The 16,058-nt window shown below is 44.2% G+C and overlaps 1 protein-coding gene across 2 annotated transcripts in view; it reads right to left on the bottom strand.

The window, feature by feature from the left end:
- Window positions 1–7,578: 7,578 nt before the first annotated feature.
- Window positions 7,579–16,058, bottom strand: part of WASHC3 (WASH complex subunit 3) — a 52,644-nt gene continuing 44,164 nt past the window's right edge. For both annotated transcript variants that reach the window (XM_056117480.1, XM_056117479.1), the window contains exon 7: window positions 7,579–7,928. In XM_056117480.1, coding sequence (XP_055973455.1) covers window positions 7,844–7,928 — 85 coding nt within the window. In that variant the 3' untranslated portion in view covers window positions 7,579–7,843. The remainder of the gene's footprint in view (window positions 7,929–16,058) is intronic.

Consider the following 16,058-nt stretch of genomic DNA (forward strand, 5'->3'; position numbering starts at 1 on the left):
AGGAGGCTTACGGGCACCATGTTATAAGAGGAGCAGACATTTGTCCACCTTTCAGTCAGTCCAGTGGGATTCCTGTGATTACTGGCCTGTTCTAAGAGTGGGGCACAGTGAAAAATTTTATGCCAGAGCTTACATAGTAAGGAGAAAGGCAGAAAGGCTCTATTTCACATAATCCACACACTGGATGACAGAGAAGGAAAAAAAGTGATGCTTGTTCATGGATGGAAGGACCCATTTGAAAGCTGGTGTGAGACCAGAATAGCTTCTCCTACACTACAGCCCTTCTCATAGGGGCCTTAAGGATTGGTGGTGGTGTTGGGAGGGGGAGGAGTTAAGGGGACAAACCTTCAAGCAGTGCACGCAGACATCTCTCTAGCATCAAGGTTGATGGAGAAAGGAATGGCTTGAATAAAGTGATTGGATAAAAACAAGTTGCCTGGCTGGTCAGTGGAACAAACGTGCAAGAACTGAGGGCTCCGAGAAGGCATTTGGACAAAACCTGGGGAACACACAGAGTACAGCTTTTATACCAGGGTGTGTCAGTATGAGCGCTAAGCTGAGGTGAGATTAGGGGTACAGCATGACCCCTCCTCAGCAGGTCCACTCTTGGGGAAATCATGGTGGCAGGGAGGAAGGCTCTGCATAGGCCCAGTTGTTTGGGTATTCTTTCTCAGAATTTAGTCACTGTTCCTGCCGAGTGCTTGAATAGGGGTCAGTGATTTGGCTCCATTCCTTCGGGAGATAAGCTGTTGGATGGTCCTTTGTAGTTCCTTCCACCCTGGAGAAGGCCATTCTTATTGTCATTCATTTTTGGTTTAAGGTGGCTTACCTGCCTTTTCAGCAAGTAACTGTCCCAGCATGACTGATAGCTGACAGAATGCTCTAACATGATCTCCTGCATGGCACTGTGTCAATTAAAGGAATTAGTTTGCAACAAATGAAGAGTACATCGTTCGATCAATGGCCTACTTTATAGCACTACCCAGCAGCAAGCAGTCAGCTTAGATTCCAGCTTATAACATCAGTCAGGGGTGGGGCGTTGTTCTCCAGGATGTGCTATAAGCAATACTCAGTAACCACTACCACTTGCTATGACTGGTGGCTGCTACAATTCACAGGTTCAGGAACCAGAAGAAGAAAACTCAAAATTACCCTTTGGAATCACCATTCCTAGTGACCAGTGCAGAATTAGGACTTTATTTATTTGGAAATAGGTTTATAAAAAGTAGAAGGGGAAGGTAAAGAAACTCCCCAGTGGGGGAGGAACCTAGTATAGGACTAAGTTCCAGAATTAGACTTTAATTTATTTTTTTGACTGCCCCCTTTAGTGCTCAGGGGCTATTCCTCTGGGCTCAGGAATGATCCCTGGCAGTGCGCAGGGCACTATTCTGAAAGCCCAAGGGGCATTCAGAAATATACTTTCTATCCCTACCATCTTCATCTTTACTACACTGAATATTTCCTACTCAGGACTGGGACTATGAAGAACTTGACACTGCAATTAAGGAATCTACAACTTAAAGAACATGCTAACTAGGGGTCCCATTTGGGTCCTTGCATCTGTGGGACAAGAGACCTCCAGGCGAGTTAGCATGTTGGCTAATGTAAGGAGAGAGGATTAGTACCACAAACCACGATGGTGTGTGTGTGTGTATGTGTGTGTGTGTGTGTGTGTGTGCGCCTAGATGGGTGATCCACTGGGGCTGATCTTGATGCTTTCATAGCTGGAGTTGGAATAACCATAGCCTAGGACGGGCAAAGCCACAAAGGCCCCGAGGGGATGAAGTTCTGGGTCCCTGTACCAAGCCACCAAATTACCACACATTATTCTTGTCAGAGGGTCATCTCAGTGGAGGAAGGAGATGATGTGGCCTTTGGTCTTGGGTTCAGCTGTAGTTATATGAACTGTAGTCTGTTACATGAATCCTTCTGGGCTGTCATCAATGGACCATGTCTAGTCTCACCTTGAAAATGTGGCGACAGAACACATTTTATTAACATTGATGCCAGTGTGTTCCACCAGCAGCAACCTGGATGTCACATCGGAGAGGCTGCACCAAGAAAAATGTTACCACTGCCAAAACTGTATTACACTTTCTTTCAGTACCCTGTGACAGAGTAGCACTGTCTTCCTACTGCTCATTGGTTTGCTCAGCAGGCACCAGTAAAGTCTCATAACAAATTGTGAGAGTTGTTGTTACTTTGTTTGGCATATCGACTATGTCATGGGTAGCTTGCCGGGCTTTGCCACGCAGGCGGGATACTCTCAGTAGCTTGCTCTCCGAGAGGGGTGCAGGAATCAAACCTGGGCCGGCCACATGCAAGGCAAATGCCCTACCTGCTGTGCTATCGTTCCAGCCCAACCCTGTGACAGAGTACTACAAATAAAGTCACCAGATGGGAAGAAACACAAATTGTAGTGCCAGCATCATTGTGTGAATGGGGCTTCAACAACACTGGAGGCGGGTAAACAAAGGTAAGTGCCTGATCTGCTTTACATCACAGGCCTGTGCCCATCTCTGCCACCTGCCTTAGTGTCTAGCCAAGTTCCCAGGGACTTCATTCTGTCCCAAGTTTTGTCCCAGTGTCAGAGGAACCTACTTGATCTCTCAGACTCAAGAGTGGTCTTAGAGGTGACCAGTGAGGGATGGGCCCGGTGACAGTCACAGCTCCTTAATTCTCGCTGAGACACCACATTCCTCCCAGCCCCCCGGGCTCTTCCCACCTTCTCACTCCTACTTCCTGGGATCTTCACCCCAAAAGCAGATTCATCCGCACCCAAGTACTTTTCTGGGGTCTGTCTTCAGCTTCTCTCACTCTTAGCACTGCCAAGCACAGGTATTTCCGCGTAGTTATTCATGCACACATTATAAGACACTTAATACCCATCTTCCAGAATTGCCGTACCATATTTGATAGGGTTCAAATATGGTTTGAACCATGGGAACACCTACAAGGGTGATTAGAGGCCACACCAAAAGCCTCTATCCCTCTCGGAGAACCTGGCAAGTTACCGAGAGTATTCCGCCCGCAAGGCAGAGCCTCACAAGCTATCCGTTGTGTATTCAATATGCCAAAACCAGTAATTACAATGGGTCTCATTCCCCTGACCCTGAAGGCATCACCAATATGGCAGCGTTGAGAAGGATGAGAAAGGAGAGGCTGATAAAATCTCAAGGCCGAACTAGGCTACCAAAATGAAGGAAAACAAAAATGATCGTCTGTACTTTCAATGCACGTACACTAGCATCAGATGCATCCATCGAGGACCTGATGGTACAAGCACAAAAGATCAAGTACAACATCATTGGTCTGACCAAGACAAGAAGGCACCAATCATATCACGCTGTTTTCGACACTAGAGAATAATTGTTCCTCGGAACATGTGAAAAAAGAGGCGTTGGGAGCGTTGGTGTCCTTGTCAACATGAACTTGGCCATGAGTATTGATTCATTCGAATGCCTAACAACCCGAATCGGACGTTTACATTTGAATAGATGTGGCTCACTGCCGGCAGTTTCTATCTTTGTTGTCTGCGCACCAACATCCAATTATGATGAAGGAGAAATCGAGAAGTTCTACATGGAGCTGGAGTTCTATAAAGAAGACCACACCTTCTACAAGATCTTTGTGGGTGATTTTAATGCCAAGATAGGACCGAGATGATCAGCCGAAGAACTCCACATCGGGACCCATGGCCTAGAATGGAATGAACAGGGTGAGAGACTGTCTGAGTTCATCATGTCGACCAAGACCATCCATGGTAACTCACAGTTCCAGAAGGCCGAATCTAAACGTTGGACATGGGAGTCTCCTGGTGGATGGTTCCACAACGAAATAGACCACATCATATTCAATCGATGGTTTTGCCTGAGCGATGTCGCTGTTGTCCCAAAATTCCAAATGGGTTTGGGCCACCGTATCCTTCATGCAAAATTCTACTTCACAGAGCGGGGAGAAAGGGCTGCAAAGTTTAAGAAGAGAACTTCCAGAACGACCATCAACTGGGAGCTCTTTGGCACTATTGCTGCAACATGGGAAGATGCCATTGTTGACAACATTGATGAGGAATACGATCGACTGGTTCAGCACCTCCATGATTGAGCGAGGAATGCCAAGAGAGAGATAGCCACAAAAAAAAAATGCCTGTCTTCGAAAACTCTTGAGCTTATTAGCCAGCGTGGTTTGGTGCATGTCTCAGGCAACCACAAGCGAACGTCCGAGCTCACAAAGCAGTGCAGAGACGTGATCAAGGAAGACCTCAAAGAGAGAAGAGCAGAAGTGCTGGCAGATGCAGCAGAAGCTGGGAAAAGTATTCGTAATGCCCGCCTGTCCTTCGCCAACTATAAGACCAAAATGACTGCCCTCCGATATCCTGATGGATCTATCACATCTTCTAGAAGGGCAATGGAGAAGATTATCCATGACTTCTACTCAGATCTCTTCACCATAGTCATGTCCACCTGCCGACATACCAAATTCCACAGGATGGATATGTTGTTCCCAATGTTCTCCCTTCTGAAATCCGATACACCATTTCGTCGGTAAAGAAATGAACATCATCCAGCCCAGACAAGGTCAGACTTGAACACCTGAAGAACCTGCTGTCAGTACTCATCAATATGCTGGCTCGGCTCTTCACACACTACCTGTCTGAATGCAAGTTTCCGTCCCAATGGAAAACCAGCAGGACCGTACTACTGTACAAGAAGGGAGACATCCACGACATTGGCAACTATCGCCCAGTCTGCCTATTGTTTTGTCATCTACAAGCTGTTCACTCAAGTCATCCTGAATAGGATTGGCAGAACACTAGATGAAGGACTACCATGCGAGCAAGCCGGGTTCCGCAAAGGATTCAGCACCATCGACCATATCCACATGATAACCAAGCTCATTGAGGTTTCTCGGGAGTTCAACATGCTGCTCTGTCTAACGTTCATTGATTTAAAGAAGGCCTTTGATTCTGTTGAGACAGAAGTGGTCATTGAAGCCCTAGCCAAACAGGGCATTCAAGCTCAATATATCAGGATCCTCCGTGAAATGTATTACGGATTCACTACCAGGATCTCACCATTCTACAAAGAAATAATCATCCATGTCAAGAGAGGGGTTTGGCAGGGTGATACCATTTCACCGAAACTCTTCAGTGCCACCCTCAAGAACATCATGCGATGACTGGAATGGGAAGGAGTGGGAGTGAAGATAGATGGTCGGCAACTACACCACCTCTGCTTTGCTGATGACATTGTTTTAATAACACCAAACATTAGCCAAGCAGCACAAATGCTGGCTGACTTCGACTGTGAGTGTGGAAAGGTCGGACTACAGCTGAATCTTATGAAGACAATGTTTATGAGAAACAGCCTCGTTTCTGATGCCCCATTCGCTCTCAACGGAACGACCATCTCCGAATGCAACAGCTATGTGTACCTAGGTCGTGAGGTCAACATGACAAATGACCTGGCACCCAAGCTGCGCAGGAGGAAGAGAGCGGCTTGGAACACCTTCAAGAGCATCGAAGAAATAGCTAAGAGGACGAAGAACCTCCGGCTCCGGGCACATCTCTTTGATTCCACTGTTCTTCCTGCATTAACATATGCCTCAGAGACCTGGGCCCTAAGCAAACAGGATGAGAACGCTACTCGGGTCTACCAAAGAGGAATTGAAAGAGCTATGCTTGAAGTATCACGATTCACTCAAGTGAGAGAAAATCCGGAGTTCAGACTTCCATCAACGATCAAGAATCAGGGTTGCTGTCTCATTTGCCAAGGTGTCAAAAATCAGATGGGCTGGTCACATAATGAGATTTAGAGACGAGCACTGGACTAGAGCCGTTACCGACTGGATTTCATGGGACGTCAAAAGACCATGTGGCTGCCCACCTACCAGATGGTCAGACTTCTTCATCAAGATCAAGAACGATCGGTTTGAGGCTCTTCGTGTTCCTAGAATGAACAGACGCCATTGGGCTACACTAGCACATGACAGGGACAAATGGAGACGTTACTGGCACCCGCTCGAGCAAATCGATGATTAATGGGAAGTCAAGTGATCAAGTGATTCATGAGGGACATTTCACATTTGTGCAAAGTTTATACAATGAGTGTTAATGATGCTTTGTTCACTGTCATCACATTAAAATTGCCTTCAATTTCTCTAATGCTTGACTTTGATCAGATATAATCTAATGGCACAGTTGAGATGCCTTTAACATCGCTACCAATAGACACCCTATCCATAATGTAAGGTTTTGTTACCAACAATTTAAAATTTAGTATTTCCTGCTCTAAATTTAATTCTTTTTTTTTCTCTGTTTAATTGAATCACCATGAATTACAAAGTTATTTATGATGGAGTTTCAGGCATAAAATGTTCCAACAAATTTAATTCTTATGATACGAATTACATACTTCCATGCTAAAAATGCACAAAAATGGAATAATTGGTATTGAGTGTTCTAAAAAACTCACATTTTTACTTAATTTTTTTTTAACTATTTCCAATCCCCATTCCCCACTACCCCCTCTGCTTTGCTGCTACTGCAGTGCTTTGGGGTTTGCACATGGGCCAGGTTGCAGTGGTCGCAGGAACACACATCAGGGTGCATGTTTTACACTTTGGCTGTGGTGCTTGCCAAGATCTGCACTCCTTTACATTTGTGCATTGGGCAGGGGTTGGGGGTTGGGGTTGAGTGCGGGAGAGTAGGGCTGGGCTTGGGGGCAACACCCAAGGGACCATGTATTGTGCTGTGATTAATGCACGGTGGATTAGGGTGACGGCGTGCAAGGCAAGTTCTTTCCCTCCTCTAGTGTCTTGGGCCACAGATTTCTGGACCCGGGAAGCCTGCACATGTGGTCGCTGTAGTGACATGCTTAGTGGTTGTGCATATGCTATGGCTTTGGTGTTCACCAGGGTGCTCACCTCTCTTCCCTGTGGTATTTCATGCCAGATGTTGGGGAATAGGTTTTTCCCCAACATGCTCGAACATGTTGCGCACCGGGCCTGGGCAGACGTGGGGTGAAGGATGACGGGCGCATGGAGAAACACCCTCTTGGAGCAGCTGGTCACACACTCGATAGAGCTGTGACTCACTCCTTGGGACCCAAGAACAGAGCAGTCAGGACTGTGCTGAGCACATAAAGTACTCAGGGGATTCGAACTTGAGATCTGGTGCTCACAAGGCAGGTGTGTTTAAGTCTCAGAGCTCTTAGGGGAAAAGGCAGCTCAGATAGAGAAGGGAGCACCAAATAAAGGGTGTTGTGAGGATTCTGCCAGGGTGTGAGAAGCATGCTGAAAGTAGACTATAGACCAAACATGAATGCCACTCAATGCCTCTTTTGCAAACCACAGCACCCAAAAGGAGAGAGAGAACAAAAGGGAATGCCCTGCCACAGAGGCAGGGTGGGATGGGGAGGATGGGGGGTGGGAGGGATACTGGGATCAGTGGTGGTGGAGAATGGGCACTGGTGGAGGGATGGGTACTCGATCATTGTATAACTGAAACCTAAGCACAAAAATTTGTAAGTCTACAACTGTACCTCATGGTGTTTCACTAATAAAAAAAAAAATCTCGGAGCTTTTCCTCTGGTTTCCCACTGACTTCACTTGGGATATTCATTGTGTCCCTAAGTATTACAGTCTCATCTCCATCTCTGAAGTTCTTACTGCATTACTTAGCAATAAGACAGACTAGGAGGTTATAAACATTTTATTTCTCCTAGCAGAGGGCACTCAGTGGGAGAAAGGCGGTCACTTCGTGTTTTTGTGACTGGACGTTTCAACTCAGGCTCTCTTTCTTATAAAACTACTGCTATATGTGTACTTCTTATCAAAATTAAGTTTAGTCACTAAAAGAAGATTCACTCTCTGAACTGTCTTCTGTGTTTTTTTCACCTTCTTCGTGAGGCACTGGGGCATCTGGTTTCCTGAAAGGGAAAGTAAAAACAAATGAAGGTCTTTCCAGTTTAAAAAAGAAAAAAAAGCACTAATTATCAACTAACATGGCTAGGAAATCAGCAGGTATGTAGCCTTGGTCTCCCATTTCCCAACACGGTGTGGTCTCCCACCTTCCACACACCGTGGCGATGTGATTCCTGTGGAAGGCATGGTTCTGTCTTCTCTCGCCAGGCCTTCTAGAACATGCTATTTCAGAGCTTTCTACTTCTCACCATCACGGAGACTCCACACTTGAGGCTGAGACGCAGCATCTCTGGTGTGGCTGGCATGAGCAGGGTTCAAGCCCTAGAGCCTCCCAGTATCCGCATGAGGCCAGAGAAAGGAAAACCAGGAATAGGAAGGGAACAGCTCCCCGTGTGGGAAAGTGGCAGGGAAAGTTTAAGCATGTGAGGGAATTCAAGAACGGCCCTGAAGAAACAGAGGCAATATGGAGACTTGGTAGGGAAGGAGTGTGTCTGGCCAATGGAGGTTTTTATGTTTGTGGAATGTTTTTCACTTATATGTTTTTCTTCTCAGACAATGAATAGAAAATGTCTGGCTGGTATAAAAATAGTGTCTCTGAGATTCCTTAGCTATGAATGGTTAAGCTCCAGCTTTGTGTGGATGTGCTATAATAAACCAAAATGAAATCTTAACGGTCCCATTAAAACTGTCAACGAGATAGGCTCGCCAGGGCTAAAGAACCAGTTCATCAATGTGGCAACACTCTCACTGAGCTCTACTCACTCTTACCAAGAAAGTAAATAAAACAAGTCTATTTGGGGGTAAACTAAGAGGAAAAAATATATATAGCTGTGATATCTGTGGTGTTTTGGTACCTCTGTTCGTTATTTGTCATTTTGTTCTGTGCTGGTGGCTATGCTCAGCTTGCTGCCTGGCGGTTATTCCTGTTAGTGTCCAGGGACCATGTGGTGCTGAGGACGGAGCCTGGGGCTTCTACATGCATGGGACATCCTCCCACCCTTTCGAGCAAAGTCTTGGTCTGCCATTGCTTAATAAAAGCAATGAAACTTATTTTCCCCTCAGGTTCATTAGGTAAAGGTAAAGGTAAAGGCCCTCCCATTGATCATCGATTTGCTCGAGCGGGCCCAGTAACGTCTCCATTGGAGACTTTGTTGTTACTGTGTCTGGCATATCAAATACTCTCGGTAGCTTGCTGGGCTCTCCGAGAGGGGCGGAGGAATCGAACTCGGGTCGGCCATGTTGGCCGCTTGTAAGGCGAACGCCCTACCGCTGTGCTATCGCTCCTTTTTTGGTTTTGCTTCATGGGCCACATCCAGTGGTGCTGACCAGCTGACTCCTGGCTCTGCACTCAAGCAGCACTCCTGGAGGGGCCCAGAGGGAGGATACAGGTTGTTGGGGATAGAACCTGGGTCAGCTGCATGCAAGGCAAGCGCTCTATCCTCTTTATTATCACTCTGGCCCCAAACATTCTATTCTTATGGAAGATTGAGGAGATCAGTAGGCAAAATTCTTGTTTGCAACAAGTTAATTCTTAACATTGACAAAACCTTATAGTCTGGTATTAACTTTTTGTTATTGAAAATTGAGGTTGAGTTTTGGTTTGTGCTTTGGCCTCGATTTTTAATATAATATCTGGTCTGCTGAAAGGCAGAGAGACACACTGGCACTGCTCCCTGGCTGTCACACAGTTGTACACTTGCTCTGCTATATACAATCTGGGGCCATGGCGATGAGGTGAATGCCACATTTGACGATTTGAAGCTGTTCCTAGCATTTTCCAAGTGACGCTGCATTTGATGGAACCTTAGTCTTCCTCACTCTCCATAAGAGCAAGAACTCCGGAAGGAGAAGGCATGGCTCTTCGGCACATTTCCCTTTGCCATATCGCTGATTTCTTTCTGTCCTCACTTTGTTAATAGGGAAATATTACCAGCGGGAATTACTTGACTCGCACGTCAAAATTATATTAGTATCTATGGCAACCCAAACAAATAAAACAATGCACACAAGTTCCCTGAAATAAATGCTACTCAAGGGCTTACCAGCAGCACAGGCTTAAAGGTACAGAAATTATACAAAAATAACAGAATGTATGCAACTAAATTTTGATAAAACGTCGAACACTGTGGTTAAGAGCACAGGCTCGGGGATTCAAATCCCAGTCCTGGTGCTTCCTTGAACTCTGAGGGAGCTACTGAACTGCTGTACTCAACTAAATCCTCTGATGATCAAAAGGAATTACTAAATGTAAATCATCAATGGACACAAAGTCAAGTGTACTAAAATATTCATCATTATTGTTTTTTAATCAGTCATCATTAATTGTAAAATTCTCGCCACTATCAAGAACCCTTCTTGTCAGGAAACCTCTATGGTGATGGAGATACATGAACAGCAAACAGGTTCTACCCTAAGAGGCTGTTACATCAGTGGGTGAGGTGGAAAGGCGAACTGATTACTGTTACACCAGGTGATGGACACAAAAGAATTTGATCATGTTTGGAGGGAAAAGGAACCTTTCAGGGGCTGGTCAGAGAGGTAGAGATACCTGTGAAGGGGGGTTAGGGCCGGAGCAAGGGTTTGCCACAAACAGAAAAATGAGGGGTATATGAGGGAGGAGTGACAATCAAATAAAGGGGGGGAATGGGGATGGTGAGGCTGGGGACAGGACAGCATTAGAGCACAGGCCTCACGTGCTTGAAGGGGCCCCAGCTCAAACCCGGAGCACCACACAGGAAAGGCGGGCCATCAGTATTATGGTGCAGCACACTGCATCTGGGAACTCAATTTCACTTGGTAGCTGAAGGGTGAGGGATATTGGATGGAATGAGACCATTTGGCAGGAGCTGTAATAGGTGAAGGGTTAGAAGTTACAAGAAATATAAGCTTTCACTGGAATTAGGACAGCGTTTGGCATTCTTATGCAGTTCTTTGAAAATTAAGATAAAAATCACATGCCATAACACACTTCTATTTTATTTATTTATTTATTGGTTTGGGGGCCATGCCCAGCAACTCCAGGATCTGTGTGCTGGGAGCATTTCTGGTGGTGCTCAGATGACCATAATGGGGTGCTGGGGATTGAACCCAGGTCAAACACATGTTAAGGACAATGTTCTACCCCCAATGCACTATCACTCTGACCCCACACACTCAACACTTTTAAAGTATACAAATGAGTGGTTATTGGTATGCTCCAGAGGTGTTAAAGTGTTACCACTAATTTCAGGACATTCTCATTACCACCCCAACCCTGCCCCACCCCCGAAAAAGCAAGAATCCAACAGACCAACCGATATAACAAGGGGTGAACAAACCACCCCATGCCCATCAGCATGACATGGCTGATTCGACCTTTCCACACCAGCGTAAAACCAGCGCATTAGCAGCTAATTTCCTAGCTTCATTTCCTATCACCTGAGCCCTGCAATCACTGACCTATCTTTTTGTGCTTTCGGATTTCCCCATTTTATTTCAGCACAATCACAGAATACTCAAGTCCTTGTTTGCGCCTAGCTACTTTCACTCATTATAAATAAATATAAATATTTCCGAGGCCCATCTACATTGGTTGACTCTACGTTCATTCCTCTATGCAGTGCACACTGTCTCGTGCATGGAGATCCTCTGGTCATCGTCTCATCATGCCGTGAACACAGAGGGTGCCCCTGCTTGGGGGCTCCCACGGAATAATGCGGCTGTAAATGCTTGTGCGTTAGTTTTTGTATGAACATATGGTTCCCAACCTCTTATGTATAACACACTCAACCAGGCAGCTGCTGCTTCCAGGGCTAACTTCATCTCTAAATTTTTTGAGGATGTGCCAACTATTTACCACAAAGGGCACCCCATTTTGCATCCTCACTCACAATGTTATGAGGGTCCCAATTTCTACATGTCCTGACCGGGTCATTATTCTCTGGTATAGAGAGTAACGTACACCAGAGGCAGAAGTGTAGATATAGATTCCCTATTTAAAATTTTAGAATTCCTGGAGCACACTACTGTATCTATCCCACCGATGTACCAAGAGTAGCACACCATATTTGATGGGGTGTAAGGTAGAAGGCAACAAAGAAGCCTTAGCACACAAGGCTCAATCTTTAACAACATGCTAGTAATCTCTTATATAAGGGTTTAATGGCTTCAGGGTGAGATACAAAAATCTTCACACACTATGCTCTAAGGAAACCTTTTTGGATCATTTTTAGTGCAATATTCTTAACAAGCAAAACAAAATAAACTACTTAGATCCTGCTTTAGGGGTAGACTTTGGGGTCTGGGTGGAAGAATTTGAAATATGGTGGTGGGAAGGGGTAATGGTGGTGGGATTGGTGATGGAATATTGAATGTAATACATTATTGTAAACACTATAAAAATAAAATTTAAAAAAGTATTCTATCTGCTTTTTTTGTTGTTGTGATGCAATACACGTAACAAAACTGACCACTGTACCACTGTGAAATGTACAACTCAGAGCAGTTTATGTGACCAGCATCCATCTCCAGAACCTTCTTGATTTTGCCAGACTGAAACTCTGTCCCCGCAGAACACCAGCCCCTCAGTTCCCTCTGTTTCCAGCTCTTGACAACAGTCACTTTGCTCCCAGTATGAATCTACTACTCCCTGGACTTCCTGGAAGTGGAGTACAAAATATTTCTTTTTAGGGACTGTCTTATCAGATATCTTAGCAGGATGTCTTCAAGGTTCATCCATGCTGCAGCATATAGTATTAAATTCCCTTCTGTCACAGGCTGCATGTTCCACTGCAAGTGTAAACTACTTGGACTTACCCACTTATCTGGATGTTTGTGTTGTGTGAATGCTGCCACGAACAAAGATAGTGATGTTCTATGTCAGTCATGCCTGCCACTTCTTTGGGGGGTTATACTACCCAGAAGTGTAAATGCTGGATCTTATGGCAATTCTATGTCATTTTTTTAAAAATGAATCGCCATACTATTTTCCACAGCAGTTATAATCTTGTATATCTCTACCAACAATGCACAGGATTCTGATTTCTTTGTATTCCCCATGATACTTGGTACTGATAGTCCTGATTCTTTTTTTTTTTTTAACGGTTACTTTGAATTAGAAATTCTGTGACAACAAAAGTAAAAGATGCACTTAGTTCTCTTTAGATATTAAAAAAAACCCAGAAACTTCGAGCTGAGGAGACAGTACAGGGAATAAGGTGCTTCTCTTGCTGACCCCAGTTTGATCCACAATGCTGCATCTATCCCCTGACCGTCTCCAGGAGTGATCCTTGAGCACAGAGTCAGAAGTAACCCCTGAGCATTGCCGGGTGTGGCCCAAAAACACAGAAGAAAAGAAAGAATAAAAGAGACACTTTATGGGGCTAGAGCAACAGGACAATTTTACCTTGCACACAAATGACCCAGATTTGATCCCCGGCATCCCATATGATCTCCCTGAGAACCGTCAGGAGCAATTCGTGAGTACAGACCCAGGAACAACTTATGAGCATTGACAGGTGTGGCCCAAAAAGCCAAAAAATAAAAATAAAAATAAAAAAAGAAAGAAAGAGAGAGAGAGAAAAAAAACACTTTACAAAACCATAGAGTCAAATGAGGTCATGTATAGAGTAGGTATTCAGAGTCAGAAACAGAAGAAACAGAAACCTGGCATTTTATCAGAAATGCTCTCACTCAACTGATCCTATGATATTTATCAACCATTTAAGTGTCTCTCTATCTCTCTGTCTGTCTCTCTCTTCCTTTGGTCATACCTGGAAGTGCTCAGGGATCACATCTGGGGATGGCTGGGAGACCACATATGGTTGTTGGGGACCAAAGTCAGGTCAAGCCAAATGCAAGACAAGCTCCCTAACTGCGGTACTATCTCTCCGACCCTGAATAACATTCCTTTTGTTTAAGCAAATTTGAGTTGGTTTCTACAATCCTGAACATGGAAAGTCCTAACACACAAGTATCTTTGGTTTAATGCCTCTTCGTTAAAGTCAGATTTATATTTCTGTTTTAATTCTTAACCACTTTAAGAACACAAAAATTCATGTGGATGTTCTTTGACAAAATATTTATGTAGATAACTAGTAAAAACTTTTTTGATTTTTAAATTTCCTTTCAACTTAAAACAATTTAAAGTAAGAGCCAGAAACACTGTTAGGAAAATTACTGCTGAGTGGGAGGTGGTGGGAAGAGAATATGGTAGCTATTATTCAAATCATTTTTCCATTATCAACGAAAAAATACATAAAGTTAAGACATCACATGGCACTGTCAGCAAACGGCCTAAAGGAAAAGGTAAAACTTTATACGAATCCTGAACTGAGATGCTTAAAAAGATGTTGGTGTATTAACTGCATGACAAAATCTATGCTGACATTTATCATGGCTGGTGAGACTGATTTCAGCATGACATTCACCCACACGACATTCACACCGGCCCTCTTCTCTGAATGCCCATCAAAACAGATCCTGTCCTTTGGAGGAAGTAGATTCCTGCTGGCAGGGAAATGAATGAATGCCCAACAGCACAAAGAGTAAATGGTAACAGCATTCCCAGGTAAGACAGACTTAGCTGCTGATCTTGGGGTTCTTGACTGTCCCTATCCATTTCGTGCTTGTAAGCCATGAGCATACTACAAGTGTTGACTGCTGCTTTTAACAACAGGTAAAAATACCTTTAATAATAACTGCTGCTTTGTCAGTCTTATGACCTCTCATTCTGCTGATCAAGAACTCTTAACAGTGAACTGATGGCAATTTTGGTTTTGACCTGCTTTTCTTCTGCCTTTTCCCCTTAATCTGCACTTTCTAAGTTATGTGGCCTCTCCTGAACCAACTCTCTCCTGGGGAACCCAGTGGTTGAGGACTGGCAATTGCACAGAGTGGGAATCCAGTTCGGCAAGCAACGAATCAATAAAAACCTGTTCTTGGAATTGTCCAGCTGGGGAATTGAGGTCTATTTTATGCTCAACCAGCCAAAACCAAACCATTACTTCACTGCATTGTTGTGTAGCAGGAAGTAGATAAAGATCATTGGCAGATGAGGAATTCCCTCAGTGGGCAAGAAAATCAGGTGGACATTTCTTGAATATAAATCAACCAAGTTCTCCAGTATTTTTCTGGTTAATACTAATAATAAATCCCCTCCTGACTGTGATAGATATGCTGAGACAGCTACTTTTACTGTTGGCAGTCATAAGAGTGGTCATTTCTGGCCTTGGAAGGACGGTAAAAACGTCTGAGAAGATATCTCCAGGACAAACGCCAACTGGGCTGGTTCTGTCTGCACAGTGACTTGGACTCAACTACAAGCTCTCCTTAGCCAAATCAATATGCTTCAAACTGCCACTCAGATGTGTGACCAGTCAAATTTCATTTTCAGAACGTCTATTATTTTCTACAAAGTTTGAAATACAGATTTTCATTTAAGAAAACAATATAATTCAAAAAGGATAGCTACTCTGTGTATGTTAAAAATGACTTTGTTGAAAGTGGAACAGTATTTTAGACAACTACAGGATCATAAACAAACTATGATCCAAAAGCCCAGTAAATCCAATTGTTAAAAACTTACTGCATATTCCTCCATTAAAATATTTCTAAATCATGACCAACATTCACTGAACAATTACAACTCATCCAGAGCTGTACTAAGTGCTCACAACATTCTCTTTATCTGAACAACTTTATGAACAATATAGTACTCTTTCCTCCCAGTGTGTGGATCAGGAAGCTGATGTACAGAGAGATTAGGTCGCTAGTACAGGGTCATAGAATTAGAAAGTAGCAGAATCTGAACTCGAGCAAGCCCACATCTCCGAAGTCTGAGCCTGAGCCTCTACAATCACGAATTTCTTGTGGGGCAAGTCCAGAGTCGAAGAGAAAAGTCGTTTTTTTTTTTTTTAAATAGTAAGATCTAAGTGCTAATGGACAGAAATTTTTTAAAAAAATTTTTATTAGTGAAACACCATGAGGTACAGTTGTAGACTTACAAGTTTTTGTGCTTGGGTTTCAGTTATACAATGATCAAGTACCCACCTCTCCACCAGTGCCCATTTTCTACCACCATGGGCCCCAGTATCCCTCCCACCCCCCCAGCCCCCCATCTCACCCTACCTCTGTGGCAGGTCATTCCCTTTTGTTCT

This window comes from Sorex fumeus, unplaced genomic scaffold (assembly GCF_029834395.1).
Source record: "Sorex fumeus unplaced genomic scaffold, SorFum_2.1 ptg000003l, whole genome shotgun sequence".
Classification (NCBI taxonomy): Eukaryota; Metazoa; Chordata; class Mammalia; order Eulipotyphla; family Soricidae; genus Sorex; species Sorex fumeus.